Source organism: Lemur catta, chromosome 4 (genome assembly GCF_020740605.2).
Source record: "Lemur catta isolate mLemCat1 chromosome 4, mLemCat1.pri, whole genome shotgun sequence".
Classification (NCBI taxonomy): Eukaryota; Metazoa; Chordata; class Mammalia; order Primates; family Lemuridae; genus Lemur; species Lemur catta.
In genome coordinates this window covers 18,178,490-18,193,248 of record NC_059131.1, presented here as the reverse complement: position 1 = coordinate 18,193,248, position 14,759 = coordinate 18,178,490, and the positions used below count along the sequence as shown (strand labels likewise).

The 14,759-nt window shown below is 53.4% G+C and overlaps 1 protein-coding gene across 3 annotated transcripts in view; it reads left to right on the top strand.

The window, feature by feature from the left end:
- DNMT3A (DNA methyltransferase 3 alpha) overlaps nt 1–14,759 on the top strand; it is a 95,698-nt gene that overhangs the window by 16,746 nt on the left and 64,193 nt on the right. For 2 of the 3 annotated variants that reach the window (XM_045549183.1, XM_045549182.1), the window contains exon 2: nt 10,156–10,406. In XM_045549183.1, coding sequence (XP_045405139.1) covers nt 10,344–10,406 — 63 coding nt within the window. In that variant the 5' untranslated portion in view covers nt 10,156–10,343. Of the gene's footprint in view, nt 1–9,973; nt 10,021–10,155; nt 10,407–14,759 lie in introns of those variants that run through there. The other variant, XM_045549184.1, reaches the window with a different exon arrangement.

Sequence of the window (14,759 nt, the reverse complement as noted above, 5' to 3'; positions counted from 1 at the left end):
ATTCCTTTTTTTGACTATTCAGTGGCATAAGGGGTTCAAAGAGTCAGGCGATGTGGGTGTCTTATCTTCCAGTGGAACCATTGTGGTGGAAGCTCTCCCTTTGGAGATTAAGACATTCAGTGCCCCCATACGGTTTCAGAGAAATGGGGTAGGGGACGCAGGGGCCTAAGGGAAGACTAAGTGGAGAGACTCTGAAGCTGGCAGGGGTGGCCCATTCTTAAGGAAAGGTTGGAAAAGTAGAGAAACACAGGTGTGGCCCCTGGGCCACCTCCGCCAGGGAGGATGGAGCCAGACCCATGCTGGTGGCTGTCAGAGCACCCGACAGGGACCACCTGGGGTTTGAGCCTGGCCACCCCGTCCCCCTGACTTCCAGGCTGCGGGAAGCCCATGTGACTGCCATAGCACATGTGACCCCAGACAGGGCTTCTGGCTCACAGCGCTTGCAAATGGCGCTCCTTTATGGAAGTCTGTGTTGGCTCATTTTGGCTCCCGAGAACAACTTCAGCTCCTTAACAGCATCTATTTTGGGTATAAACCTTTTCCCCCTCCTTTGGGGGCTGTGTCTTGGTAACCATTAGTGTGAGCAGTGGAGTCTGACGCAGACTCATCTCTGCCCATGTGGCGGCCACGGTGGCAGCAGGTTTGGTGTGAACGTAAGTGATCACACTGGTGGTGCCAGTGCTGGTGGCTCCGTGGCCTCAAGGGTGGTGTGAGAGCCCCACGTCATCATATTGTTACCAGAGCCAGACAGGTGGGCTTTGCAGTGGGAATAGGATGGCAGGACTGCTGGCCTGTCACCAGCTGGTGGTTTGAGTGCGAGCGATGTTTCTGAAAGTCACAACAATGGAAGGGTGATGGGCATCTACTCGAAAATGGCACTGAGACCTCCCTCCCTCCCCCTCCTCCTTTTCCAGCCCAGTCTTGTGACCAAGAGAGGCTGTGGCAGGAGGGGAAGAGGTGGCAGATAGACATCTCCATCTAAGCAGCCTGCTCCAGGCTGGGAGCTTATCACCCTGGCAGGTGATTGGTGGGTGGCTGCTCTTCTGCCTTATGTCACCCCCTGGACTCATTTGCACCTCCTCCTAAGATCAAATAGAAAACCAGCCATGAGGCTGTGGACTGGGGTCACCCCAGGGGCACAGACTGGCTCTGGGATCGGGTTTAGCATACGAAGTGCATGGACCTAGTTCGTAATCCTGCCCGGGAACTTTCTGGCTGTGCTACCTTGGAGAGGTACTAAACCTCTCTAAGCCTCAGTTTCTTGTATAAAATCGGGATGACCACAGAACCTGCCCCAGAGGGTTGTTATGAAGATTGAATGGAATAACGCATGTCCCTCAGCACAGTGCCTGGCGTGTGGCAGGTGCTCAGCAAACAGGTGAATGAATGACTGAGTAACTCCTGCATCAGGCAGGGCATTGAATACTGTGATTAGAAGGTTCCCTGCCCCCACGACAGACAAGCCTGACCAAGAAAGGGAGACTCACTGGAAACTTCATTTTCTGACCAATCCACACCCAAAGTTAACATATGTGCAGCTGTCACATGCTGTTGGGAGAGAACATGACAGAGTGGAAAACTGTAGGCTTCTGGGTGGGACAGACCTGGATTGTGTCTGGTTCCACCACTCACTGCGTGACCTTGAGCAGTTTTGTTAACCTCGCCAGACCTCGTTTTTCTTGTCTGGAAAATGGGGATAAAAATAGTACCCACTTCAAAGGGTTGGGGTGAGGTGTGAGGATTAATGAGATGTTGACATTGTAAAGCTCCACTCACAGGCCCTGGCACGCCATAGGAGCTTAATAAATACAAGCTCCTGCTTGAGCGAAGGCCGCTTATGGGCACTCCAGGGATTTCAAGAAAGGAGAGAAACCTATGGGCCGGTTGAGTCAGGAACTAATAATCGTTAAGATTTATTGAGTATGTTCTCTGTGCCAGGCACTCTTGTAAGCGCTCTTAATGCATTCCGCTCTCCTCACAGCAGCCTGTGAGTGGATACTGTGATTTCCCCCATTTTACAGCTGAGACAACTGAGGCACCGTTTTGCCTCAGGTCACACAACTGGTAAGAAATAAGGCCTCCCAGGGAGGATTTAGGGAGATTAAGATTAGTCTGTGAGTCAGGACTGTGTCACCCACAAGTCACATTCTCACTCACACTGAAGTAGTGAAAGCTCACGTTACCGGAAGCTCAGGGATGCCCCTGCCTCCAGGTACAGCCAGATCAGGGGCCCAGATGATGACTGCAAGGTTTTCTCCCTCTGTCTTCGGGTCTTGGCTCTTGGTTCTCAGGCAAGCTCGCCCCGCATAGTGGAAAGATAGCAGCCAGCAGCCCCTGACTCACATCCGACCTTGTTAGCATCTTTCCATGGCGTCAGTAAAGTTCCGGAGAGGCCTCTGATTGGCTCTGCCTGGTCACATCCTCACTCTGTGACTGGGGTAGGGGATGGGGTCTTCATAGGTGCAACCAAAACCTCATGACGAGGGAGCCCCCCCAGGAGGAAGGGGAAGGTATCACAATACGCTGGAACGACCAGAGTCCAGAAATGGTCAGATGTTCCCAGCAATTCAGACAGGGGACCTGAGCGAGGAAGGGGCTCTTAGGGTGAGAAGACTGGGATTGGTTTTGCTGGAGCAAGGATCTAGGTTTGTGGGCAATGACCGGTTTTGTGTTTGAAAGATGGTGATTATCTGCAGGCCCCTGCGAAGGGACCATCTAGTTGGTGCTGGTTGGAGGAAGATGGAGATGGGGCCTCAGCTTCCCAGTGTGCTGGGATTATGGTGTGAGCCACTGCACTGCACCTGGCCAACTTCTTTTTTTAATTTATTTCTTGGAGTGCTGGTGGGGCTGGGTTGGTGAGGAAGGTGGGAATGGTGTTGGGGACAGTGCGGTGGTGGGGTGGGAGCTGACGTGGCGAGGACGGTCTTGTGCCACAGGAGAGGGTGGAAATGTGGGTCTTTAGCTGAAGCTGGGCTAGTGAGCGGGGTGTGGTTAGGGATGTGGGTGGCCCCGATGAGCACAGTCACAGCTGGGGAGGAATACGCAGGAGGTGCCCGGCGCTGTGCATGGGCTGGACCTGGTGGAAATGATGCATTTGGAGGATTAAACATTTCGTGAGGGGTGGGGGCTGGAGAGGGAGGCACCACTTTTATAGCTGGTGATGGAACTCTGTGTGGGCGTGAGGAGCTGATGATGGCTCTTCTGTGGGACGTGATGATTTCATAGCACAACAGAGGTGCAAGGGCCTTCGCTACACTCTTATTTATAGAGGAGGAAATGGAGGCCAAACACAACTGCAGTTGGGATGTAAGCCCTTTTCCCATCCCCATTCTCTCTTTTTAAAAATTCATTTTTATTTACTCACAGTAGTACATGCGTATAATTTAAGAAGTCAAATAGTACTAAAATCTCCTAACAAAATGCAGTCGTTGCTTGCCTCCTCCTACCTTCGTCCTCTTCTCAGAGGCAGCCACTTGCAACCCTTTCAGCTATTTCTTCTAGCAAGTTTACATCTCATGTTTCTGAGTAATGTGCATATTTTTGATTCATCTAGTTTGACATTTTCCATTGATTTCCTATTTAGTAGATTCTCATACATGGCCAAACTTTCTACCCCCCAGCCGTCCTCCTAAATAGTTTTTGTGGTAGGCATGGTATTAAGATATATAAGGCATGCTAATATTTTTTTCAAAAATGCTTTATGCATATATTAGTCTATGTATGCATGCAGTAGGCAGAGCAATAGCCCTCCAACGATGGCCAGGTCCTAATCCCCTGTGAATCTGTTGCTTTACATGGCAAAAGGGACTTTGCAGATATGATTAAGTTAAGGACCTTGAGACAGGGAAGTGATCCTGGGTTTTTTGAGCGCCCCAGTGGAACCCACAAGAGTCCTTAGAAGCGAAAGATGGAGGCAGGTGAGTCAGGGAAATGTGATGGAGACAGAGTCAGGGTACCACAGTGGAAGAGAGACTGGCCATCCCTGGCTTTGGAAGGGGGCCATGAGCCAAGGAATGATGGCAGCCTTTGGAAGCTGAAAATGTCAAGGAAACGGATTCTCCTTAGAGCCTCCAGAAAAGAATGCAGCCCTGTCAACACCTTCGCTTTAGCCTAGTGAGGAGAGCCATTTTTGATTTCTGACTTGCAGAGTTGCAAGATAATGAACTTGTATTGTTTTAATATATTATGTATGTACATACATACATACATAAGTGTGTATATACACACTCATATATTTGTTAAATCAACATAGTGTTTACATCAATGCAACTATTATTCACAGCTGAGCCTTATAGTGTACTACAATAGTTTTCTTTCTTTTTGTTTTTTTCTGAAGTTAATAATTACCTCATTTTTTTCATCTGTGTTACTTTCTTCATACTTGTTGCTAAAACCTACCACAACCTTTTTTTTTTTTTTTTTTGGAGATGCTGTCTTGCTCTGTTTCCTGGACTGGAGTGCAATGGTGTCATGATAGCTCACTGCATTCTCAAACTCCTGAGCTCAAGTGATCCTCCTGTCTCAGCCTCCCCAGAAGCTGGCACTACAGGCTTACAACACCACACCTGGCTAATTCTTCTAGTTTTTGTAGAGACAAGGTCTTGCTATGTTGCTCAGTCTGGTCTCAAACTCGTGGGCTCCAGTGATCCTCCCACCTTGGCCTCCCACAGTGCTAGGATTATAGGTGTGAGCCCTACTCTGTACTGGCCAACTTGTTTTTTTTTTTTTTATGTGAAAAAAATAATTTTATTTCTCTGTATCAATGCTGTTCCTTTTGGTTGTTTTTCTTGTTTTCTTTTTAATTAGCACCTAATAATTATACATATCTACAGGGTACAATGTGATGTTTCGATACATGTGTAGATTGTGTAATGATCAAATCAGGGTAATTAGCATGCCCAACACCCCAAACATTTATCGTTTCTTTGTGGTAGGCCTACCACACCTTCCAGTAGCCATCGGTATGGCTTTCCGCACGGGTGGTCACAGTAGTAAATGTTTCAGTTCCATTTTTTGAGTTATCTAATCTCTTTCACTCTAGGCTGGTTGCTTTCTAGGCACGTGGCACATTGTAGCTGAGGTTCTGTGACTTCCTTTCATGGTCTCCTTGGAATTCCCTTTCCCTTAGAGTTGAAGTCCCTGTCTTCTGGCTTTTGTGTTTTCTTGCTTGGTTTGCCCCCCTAGTTGGAGCACATCATTCAGGATAGATTTCTATCCATATCCGAATTCATTTGGTTCCTGGGTTCAGAGAGCAGAGGACGGCAGTGAATGATACCTGTACTTTTGTCAGTTACAAAGACAGCTCAGCGGCAGAGGGCACGGTGACAGCAGCACTCATCACACCTTAGTCTCGAGCCACACTGCTTAGATGGGAACGGTGGCCCTCTCTGGCCCGTGGCAGGTGGTGTCATGCAGCTCCTTTTCACCTTCACCCTGAAGACCCCCTTCCCTTCCCTCCTATGCTGAGTCTTCTGTGTCTTAAAGCAGCAGTCCCCAGCCTTTTTGGTACCAGGGACTGGTTTCATGGAAGACAATTTTTCCATGGATGGGATGTGGGGGGATGGTTTGGGGATGATTTAAGCACATTACATTTATTGTGCAGTCAAACCTCTCTGCTAATGATAATCTGTATTTGTAGCCAGTTCCCAGTATTGGCACCACTGCCCCAGCTCCACCTCAGATCATCAGGCATTAGATTCTCATAAGGAGCACACAACCTAGGTCCCTCGCATGTGCAGTTTATAGTAGGGTCTGTGCTCCTACGGGAATCTAATGCTAATCTGACAGGAGGCGGAGCTTATGTGGTGATGTGGGCGATGGGGAGCGGCTGTAAATACAGACGAAGCTTCACTCACTTGCCTGCCGCTCACCTCCTGCTGTGTGGCCCAGTTCCTGACAGGCCATGGATTGGTACTGGTCCATGGTCCAGGGGTTGGGGACCGCAGTCTTAGAGGACATCTTCCCCTGCTTCCTGGGAAACGAGCGTGAGACCTCATGTCTGAAAATGTCTTCATTCTACTTTCACACACAAATGATAATTTGGCTGGGTAAAGAATTCTAAGTGGAGAATTGTCTAAGATTTGTTTAATTTTTTAAGAATTTTGAGGATATTGGTCCTTTGTCTTCTTGCTTTCAAGATTGATGTTGAGCAATCTGAAGCCATTCTGATTCCTGGTCCTTTATATGTCATTTTTTTTTCCTTCTTTGGAAACTTGTAGGATCTTTGTCTTAGTGTTCTGAAATTTCACAGTGGTGTGCCTTGGTGTGGGTCTATTTTCATTTGTTGTGCTAGACATTTAGTGGGGCTTTTTAGTCAGGCAACTTGGGTCTTTCAATTCTGGAACATTCTCTTCAATTATTTCATTAGTAATTTTTTTCCCTTCTGTTTTGTCTTTCTGTAACTCCTATTATTCAGATGTGGAAACTTCTGGACCAATACTCTAATTCTGTTTTCCTTCCTCTCCTGTTTTCCATCTTTTTTCTTTTTAGTGTACCTATTCTATTGAATTTTTCATTTCTAACAGCATGATTTTTGTTTCTAGTAGTTCTTTTTTGTTCTCTGGATGCTCTTTTTTAAGAGCATCACATTCTTGTTTCATGGATGTAGTATCTTCTCTGTACATAAAATCTGTTTCCTCCAAGTTGCTTTTGTAAAGTTTTGTTTTGATTTGCTCTGGTCTCCATTTTCCAAGTTAGAGGCCTCCCTCAAATGTCTGGTGGTCCTTGGTTGTCCTTCCTGGGTTAAGAACAGGGGATTAAAAAGCTGATTGGAAGCTCTGAGCATAATGGTGGGACTTGTCAACTTTCAAATCCACGTTGGTTGAGCTGAACAAGCCACTTTGATTCCATTTTGGTACTAGTGTCAGTACTGGCATCCTTAGACCTTTCCTCTTGGCCCGATTAGATTCTGCAGGGAAGAAGGTAAGGGTCTGGCTACTGGTGTTGTGGAGCCCAGTGGGGGACCAGCCGGAGGGACTCCACGTCAGCATTAATCTCCGTCTCCTCGGTTTTGATATATCGCCTTTGCTCAGCTGTGCCAGTCGCCTCTGTGCAAACACCCCTATTTTATGCCCTCCAGAGACTGTGCCCCCTGCCTTCTGGGGGCAGTGGGCCTGGGGATTTCACTGCTTTCATTCAGCCTTCTGTTTTCACACACATCCTCTTCACCTCTAGTCCCAGGTGCCTGGTGCTACCGTGCTAGCAGGCGTCTGTCACGGCTCCGTGCGAAAGCTCAGCTACCACACTCCTGTCTGCAATCTGGCCGTCACAATTCGCTTTCCAGATTCCAAAATATTCTTGGGGGTTTCCCTGCTCTTGTTCAGCCCAATCTTGTGATTTTTTATCTTCTTAAAAAAATCTTTTTACTAGATTGAATTTAGAAAGTAGTGAAATTTGGTGTGTATATTCCAAAATTTCAATTCTTTTTCCACAACATTTTTATAACTGAAGCAGTGATGACGGTGATCCCATCAGTTGTGATACCAAGATGTTCCCATGATGGGATTCCTGAAACATTTTTAAGTGGTTGTTATAAACATTATTTATGGTCACTGTGGACATTAAAAGTACAAAGGAGAAAATAAGAGCTGCTTGTTGTAGTGGTCGGGTTCTTGGCTAGGATTTTTTGGTGATGGTGGTTTTTGTGGTGCAGCCCTTGGCCCGGGTGGGGAGGATGCTTGGGTGCTGGGAGCGGCAGGACCGTGTTGCTTGAAGGACTGGCGTGGTGGACGCACACGGCTTTGCTGGGACTGCGGGCGCATGAGAGAAGAACGAACCGGGCAGCTGGGCAGTGCTGTGTCAAGGTCTGGGACCTTGGTCACCAAGCGGGGACCCCTAAAGTTGTGCAGTGCATGGCCTGCCCAGCCACATACTGGATGATTCTAGATGATGCGGGGTGGTTTTGAGGGGCATCTACTGACAGGGCTGGTCCATTGGGCAACACGAAAGGATGTAGGATTGACCCAGGGCAGCTGTGTTTTCTGTGAGGACAGAGGAGGAGGAAGAAACGTTTCCTCTCCATTCCTTTCCTTTCCGGGGTGTCCGCCCTTGGGGTCAATGCCCTGTGATGTTCTGCTTTGCCCTCCCGCTTCCTTCCTCACCCCGCTGGGAGCCAGAGGTTCTCTGAAAGGGTTCTTCTCACAGCACTCTGGTGGCACAGATACCCCCTGGGTGTCTCCAGGCCTCAGGGCAATGTGGAGATGCACTTCGCTTACTTACTTTGTGCCTGGGTCTCCCTGACTCCATTTTGGTGTGTCCCTGCCTTGTCTGGCCCTCATGTGTCCGCTGCCTTGCCCCTCCCCGCTGCCCATGGGACCTCAGCTTGCTCAGCAGGTCAGAGCTGAGAGAGGTCTTGTAGATCATCTAGCCCAGCTCTCCCATTTTTCTGACGAGGAGACTGAGGGCCAGAGAAGCCCCAGTCAGGACTTAGAACCCACATCTGCTGGCTCTGGGTATCATGTTCTTTCCAACCAGACTCTGCCTCTCTAGCTTCTGCATCCTTTTGAAGGTTTTGGTTTGGGGGTGATTAGAGATGTTTGTGGTAACAAATGGGGAGGGGGACTTGAAGGGGAGTCACTGCTGAAAATGGGTGGAAGCCGCGTGGAGTTCTGGGTTGGACCGGAACTAGAGTTGTTTCTGTGGCATGGTGTGAGGTGGAGGCGAAGCTCTGTAGAGAGCCCAACCCCTCATAGCTTTGGAGTTGGAGAGATCTGGGTTCCAGCCTCTGACAAGTCCTAACCTTTTTGAGCCTTAGATTGCACTGTGAGCTAGGAAGAGCTCTAGTAGCTGCCCAAATACAAGCCCGAGTCCAGTACTGAGCGGTGTCTGACACATGCAGCTCCTCTGGCCTTACTCTTTTCTCACCCAGCCCTTTGCTGAGCCCTGGCTGGGCTGGGGCGAGAGTGGGGGTCAAGATGCACTGCACCTGGGGCTTCCTTGCGGCTTGCCTGTGGGGCGTGATCACGACCAGCCTGCCTGGGTTGCCCTGGAGCCCTTCCTGCCCTGGCCCTAGGAAGGCTCTGCCTGGCTACGGTGTCCCCCTCTACTCCCAGGGCAGGGCCAGGGCTGGGGCACCCACTGCCCCTGCCCAGGCAGCTGTGGACCCCTGGGGCAGAGGTTGGCCTGTGGGCGACCCAAGCCTGTGCTCTCTCCAGTTCCTGGTTTTCCAGGGAGCCCTGGTGGGAGGGGGATGGGAGGAGAAGCCGAGGCTGGCGGGAGGGGAGCCAGGGAAGCAGAACCGGGAACTGGAAGGGGAAGGGTGTGGGTGGGCCCAGATCCAGGCTGCCTCCCTCTTTCTTCCTGCTGCCAATCCCCTCCCGGGCCCTGGCGCACTCGAGGCAGAGGCAGGGGCTCAGGGGCTCTGGCTGCGTCCTCCTAGGGGGTGGGGAGCAGGGGCGCTCTGTGTGTCTCCGAGTGAAGGGGGCCAAAGCAGCAGCACCCCACCCAGCTGTGGCCCCAGGCACTGGCTTTGTTAGTTCCCTGGCTGGAGGCCCACACCTGGAGCAGGGAGGAAGAAAAGCCCCTAAATCAGCCATGTGGGTTCGGAGGGCCCTCTCAAGCCCACCAGTGCTGCAGGCAAATGGGGCTGGTTCAGGGGGTGGGGGAGAGCGGCCTCCCATGCCTCGGCGTGGCTGTGACCGTGGCCTCTCCCCACCACGGTGTCCCCTAGAGCAGAGCAAACCAGGCCTTCAGCCTGGCCACAGCCTGAGTTCAGACAGACCTCAGCTTTCTCCGGGCCCAGCCCAGGCGCTCACTGGTCCTGAAGTGAGGTGACATTCATTTCATGACATCCTGTGACTACTGCTCACTTCCTCCACGTGGCGGAGCTGGGTGGGGGTGCGGGTGGGGGCAGATCAGAAGGAAAATGTAGCAGGCTGGGGGCCTCTGGGGGAGGCTGGGATTTCCCAGGGGCTGCTGGAGTGGGAGGGAGGGTGCAGGAAGCTAGCAGAGGGGAGGACAGTGTGAATGAAGAGAAGGGAGGAGGCCTGGAGGCTGCAGCCGCCTGTCTCAGAGGCTGCTGGGGTAGGAGGCGGCCCTGCGGGGAGCTGCCTGGGTGTCCGGCTCTCTGGGGTGCTGGCGAGGCTGGGAGGTGCCAGGCCTCACGGGCGGGCGGGGCCCGGGGTGCTCTGCCCCGCTGACCCCCTTCTCTCCCCACAGGTGGAACCATCCGGAGCCCCAGCGCACAGGCAGACGGAGGCAGCGCTTCCCCAGCGGGCTCGACACTGGCATCTATGTTTAAGTTCTAACTCTCGCCTACAAAGACCACGATAATTCCTTCCCCAAAGCCCAGCAGCCCCCCAGCCCCGCGCAGCCCCGGCCTGCCTCCCACAGCCCAGCTGCCTGCCATGCCCGCCAGCGGCCCCGGGGACACCAGCAGCTCTGCTGCTGAGCGGGAGGAGGACCGAAAGGTGAGCAGCGGCCGGCACCGGGGAGGGGCCCTGTCCCCACACGATGACAGACAGCTTCAACAGGGTGGTGGGACCGTCACATCCCTGTTTTGCTGTTAAGGAAGCCGAGGCTTGGAGAGGTTAGGGTCTGGTGGTGGAGCAGACAGTTGGCTCCAGGACCCAAGCCTTTAGCCACCGTGGTGTCTGAGCAGAGGCTCAAAGCCCAGGTCGGTGCAGTTGTGAGGGGTCCACCTCACAGAGTCCCCAAACCTGGGTTCCTTTCTGCATCCTCCCCTCAGTAGCTGTGAGTCCTCATCTCTGTTTCCCGAAGGTGTTCAGTAGCTTCTGGGGGGGGCCAAAGAAAAGTTGGGTGCAGGGGCACTGCAGACACGAGGCCGTGTGAGTGTCCCCTCCCACACAGACACGCAGGCACCCTGGTGGTACCAGCACACCTTGGAGATGGCGATTTCCTGTCCCCGCCCCCCACCCCAGGCTCCAAGCGTCACTGGGTGATCCTTGACCTGGCTTCTGGCCGTGGAGCTGGTGACTTTTTCTGCCCTTCTGCTGAACTCCAGGTTGGGCCTAAATCAGTGAGAGGACACTATGTCCGATTGATGGATCCCTGCTGGGTCCCCACAGGCTGCCTTGGGACCTTACCAAGCTGTGTCCACCCATAGGAAAAGCCAGCCCTTAACCCCCAACACTTGGGCTCTGTTTCCTCCCCCCACGTCAGTGTAATGGTAAACTCCGCTGCCACCCTTCCAGGGACGCTGTGATGGCCGTGGGGCTTCTAGCCTGTCTTCTATGTCTTTGTCCCCAGAGGTCCCCCTGCCTGCACCCCTTTCCCTGAGCAGGGCTGATGGATCGTGGTGCTCGGTGGTGTCCGGGAGTGGCAGGACATGTACGACCGTGCCTCAAGCATGCTTGTCTCCTCGCTGGGCTCACTCATTCTTAGAGTGTGTTTCCACCCATCGTTCCATTTGGTTCTTTCTGACCCCAGAGGGAAAGAACTGACAGTCCAGGTTATCCCACCAGCCTCTGGGTGACTCCGGCTCAGGACCCCAGCAGCGTGTAGACCCAGACCCTGCGGCTACCTGTGCTCTTGAGTGGTGGCTTTGGCTGCTTCCCTCGCCTCCTCGGGCCTGGCTTGGTCTCCCTGTTGGAATAGGTGACCCTCAGCCTCCCCTACTCTGGGTCCAATATCCCAGCAGATGCTGACACAGCTCTTCGTCCACGCACTGCAATTATTGGTCAGCCACCCCCGACAGGTGGGGAAGGTGGGGACAGCCGGGACAAAGGCCTCCTGTTACTGGACTGTGCTTCTGCGCCCCTGCTGCTGCCCTGGGCAGCGGAGCCTCTGGCCCCACTCGCAGACGCAGCATGTCGGGCTCTGTATTGTGATAGTTCGGGACAGAGAAGGAGCACTGCAGAGTCAGAAATCCCAGGTCCCAGTCCTGAGTGTGCCACTTACTGGAGATGTGACTTCAGGCGATCTGGGCTTGTGTTTGCTCAGCTGGAAAATGGGGATAGTGACTCTAGCCTTGCCTGTTTTACAGGGCGGTTGTGGAAGTCAGATGAGGTCATGGGCATGGAAGTGCCCTGCAGACAGCAAAGTCTGGTCCAGTTATGAGGGATTGTGATTGCTATTATTATCTACCCATAGTAACTGCTCTGGCTCAAGCGGCAACAAACACACACCCAGCCCCAGATCCTGGTGCCGATAAGAGCGAGCACACTCACACGCTGGCAGGCAGGCAGTCGTGCCAAAAGATGGCAGCGATCTGGAGAGACAAGGGCTGGGGCACAGCCGGGCCTCCTCCCCGGCCGCCCACGCCCACACCATGCATGCTGGCTCACCTGGCACACCTCCCTGGCACCTCTGGGCTGGCTCCAGCAGCTCCAGGGAGCCGCCCAGGGAGGGCGGGGAGAGACACTGACAGCCACCAGGGCAGCCCGTGAAAGCCACGCCTGGGGCAGGAGTGCCGGGTGCTGCAGAGGGGGAGACGCAGGCGTGGTCTGCAGCCCAAGGAGACTGGCGGAGGTGCCAGGGGCACAAAGGGACTGTTTGATGAGCCAGCGGGAAGAGGTGTGGCCACCCACCGGCCCCTCCACTGCCTGCCCATGTGCCACCCAGCCTTCCCCCGGCCACGCCTCCAAGCACCTTTCACTCCAGCCCCACGACTTCCCCGAACAGCAGCCAGACCTTTGTTTATGCCGCTCCCTCTGCCTGGGGAGCCCTTTCCCTAATTTTCTGTCCTCCTCTCTGGTCCAAGCCTCAAAGCCCTCAAAGGCATTAGTCTGCCTCGGATTACAGATTACAGTGGACCCGCAGTTGTCAAAATGAGATCCCCAAACTACAGCCTCAGCATCACCTGGGAGGGTGTTAGAAAGGGAAAGCTAGAGCCCCAGCCCAGACCTGCCGAGTTGGAAACTCTGGGGACGGGGCCCAGTGACCCATGTTTTAACCAGCCCTCTAGGGGCTTCTGTTGCACACCAACATTTGAGCACTGCTGGTGTGGATAATGACCGTCCCCCTGCTACGCGGCAGGGCCGGGCCCCAGCCCCTTTCTTCCCTGTGACTCCCCAGGACGTGGAATGGTGCAGAGCAGGAGCTCAGGAAATATTTTGTGGGCGGGCTGGAAAGGAAAGCGAGAGTGGATAGACCCTTCCACAGGAGAGTAACCCCGCGCCCAGGGTCGGGCAGGCGGAGTGCAGAACTGTGTGTGGCAGCTGCGGCAGCCACGCTGTGGCTGGGAGTGTACAGAGACTACCCCCCACCATATGGTGGGCAGAGCGGGGGCTGCTTGTGGGGACTGGGAAGAGACAGGCTTTGGGGGGCTGAGCTCTGGGGCTGGTCGGGTAAGGCAGCTGGTAAATGTGGCCACAGCAGAGGGAGGGGGCTGGTCTTGCCGGGGCAGTGGGGAGGCCAAGAGCTTAGAAGGGATCATGGAGGTGGGTGCCAGCCCTGTGGGGCGGGATGGCGAGGGGCAGAAAGAGAGGACCGAGACATCCCAAGGGTCTCCTCAGATCCCAAATACAAATCAGAGGGGAGTCCAGAGCCCTAGACTGGGCCCCTGACCTCAACGCACCCCCCTTCTTTCCTCTGGCCTCAGAAACATAACGGCCAAGATGCATCAAACACTGACCATCTGCCAGGTGCTCTCCACATGCATCGTCTTAGTTAAGTCTTAGAGTTACCTCATAAGGTAGGCACTATTATTTCATCATTCTATCTTACTGAGGATTAAACTGAAGCTCAGAGAGGTTAAGTCACTTGCCTAAAATCACACAGCTAATAAGCGGTAGAGCTGAGGCTGGAACCCAGGCAGCCTGGGCTGTTGGCTTCTGTGCCCTTGAGGCTGCCTCCTGCATGAAGGGGACGGAGTGAGCAGTGCCTCCTGGCCACGATGCCCCGTAGTCCTGCTCAGGTCTCTACTGCTGCAGGACAACAGTGCTCTTGCCCTGGGGTGGATGTTGGGAGCACTTCATGTCCAGCAGGAACTCACATACACAGGCATGTATGCATGATTGTGCACACACACGCACACACATACACAACAGATGAGACACTGCTGTAGATATGTCGCTTCTTACCGTTTCTTCCTGCCTCCTTCCTTCCCTGCCTCTCTCCCACTGTGGACACATAGCTTCCCTTCTCTTCCTCCGTCCCTCCCTCTTTTCCTTTCTTCAGACTTAGGTCCCTTTCCAGGTACCTAGCACACAGTAGGGCTCCACAGTCTATTGGGTGAACTGAGTGAACATTCCTGCAGGACCTAGGGAAGGAAAGGGGTGGGCAGATACGAAGACGGGTAAGCTTCACCTGCCCTCCAGAGGAGGGTGGGGCCTCCTGTGCAGCTCACCTGACCACGCCCTCTTCTGCGTGTAGTAGAAGTGGCAGCGGGGGGCGGGGGTGCATATGTGTGCTGAGGGAGCACAGGTGTGTGTGCACACATGCATGCGTGTGTGCGTGCATGTGTATGGCCTGCACTGGGGCTGCGGCTCCCCTCCCCCTTATAGGGCAGCCCAGAGGCCTGGCAAGTCCTGATTTCCCTTGGGCTCCCAGCACTTCTCCGCTCCGGTACACAGCACAAGGGCACGCGTCCTCGGGTGGGGCCCCTGCCAGCTCCAGCCTCAGTCATTCTTGCTGGCCCCCGGGTCTGTCTCCTGCTCTGCCTTTATTGCACTCAGATGCCCCCACACGGTCACTTAGGGCTGGCCCTTTGCTTTACAGTAGTCACTATCGGGCTGTTTAAAGAGTATCCCGCTTAGTACATTTAAGTCGTTACAGAAATGCCACTCGACCCTTACTGCTTCAGGAACACAGCGAATGACGATGGTGTGTTCGTGTTTAGCTCAGTGGAGAGTTACTAGGTG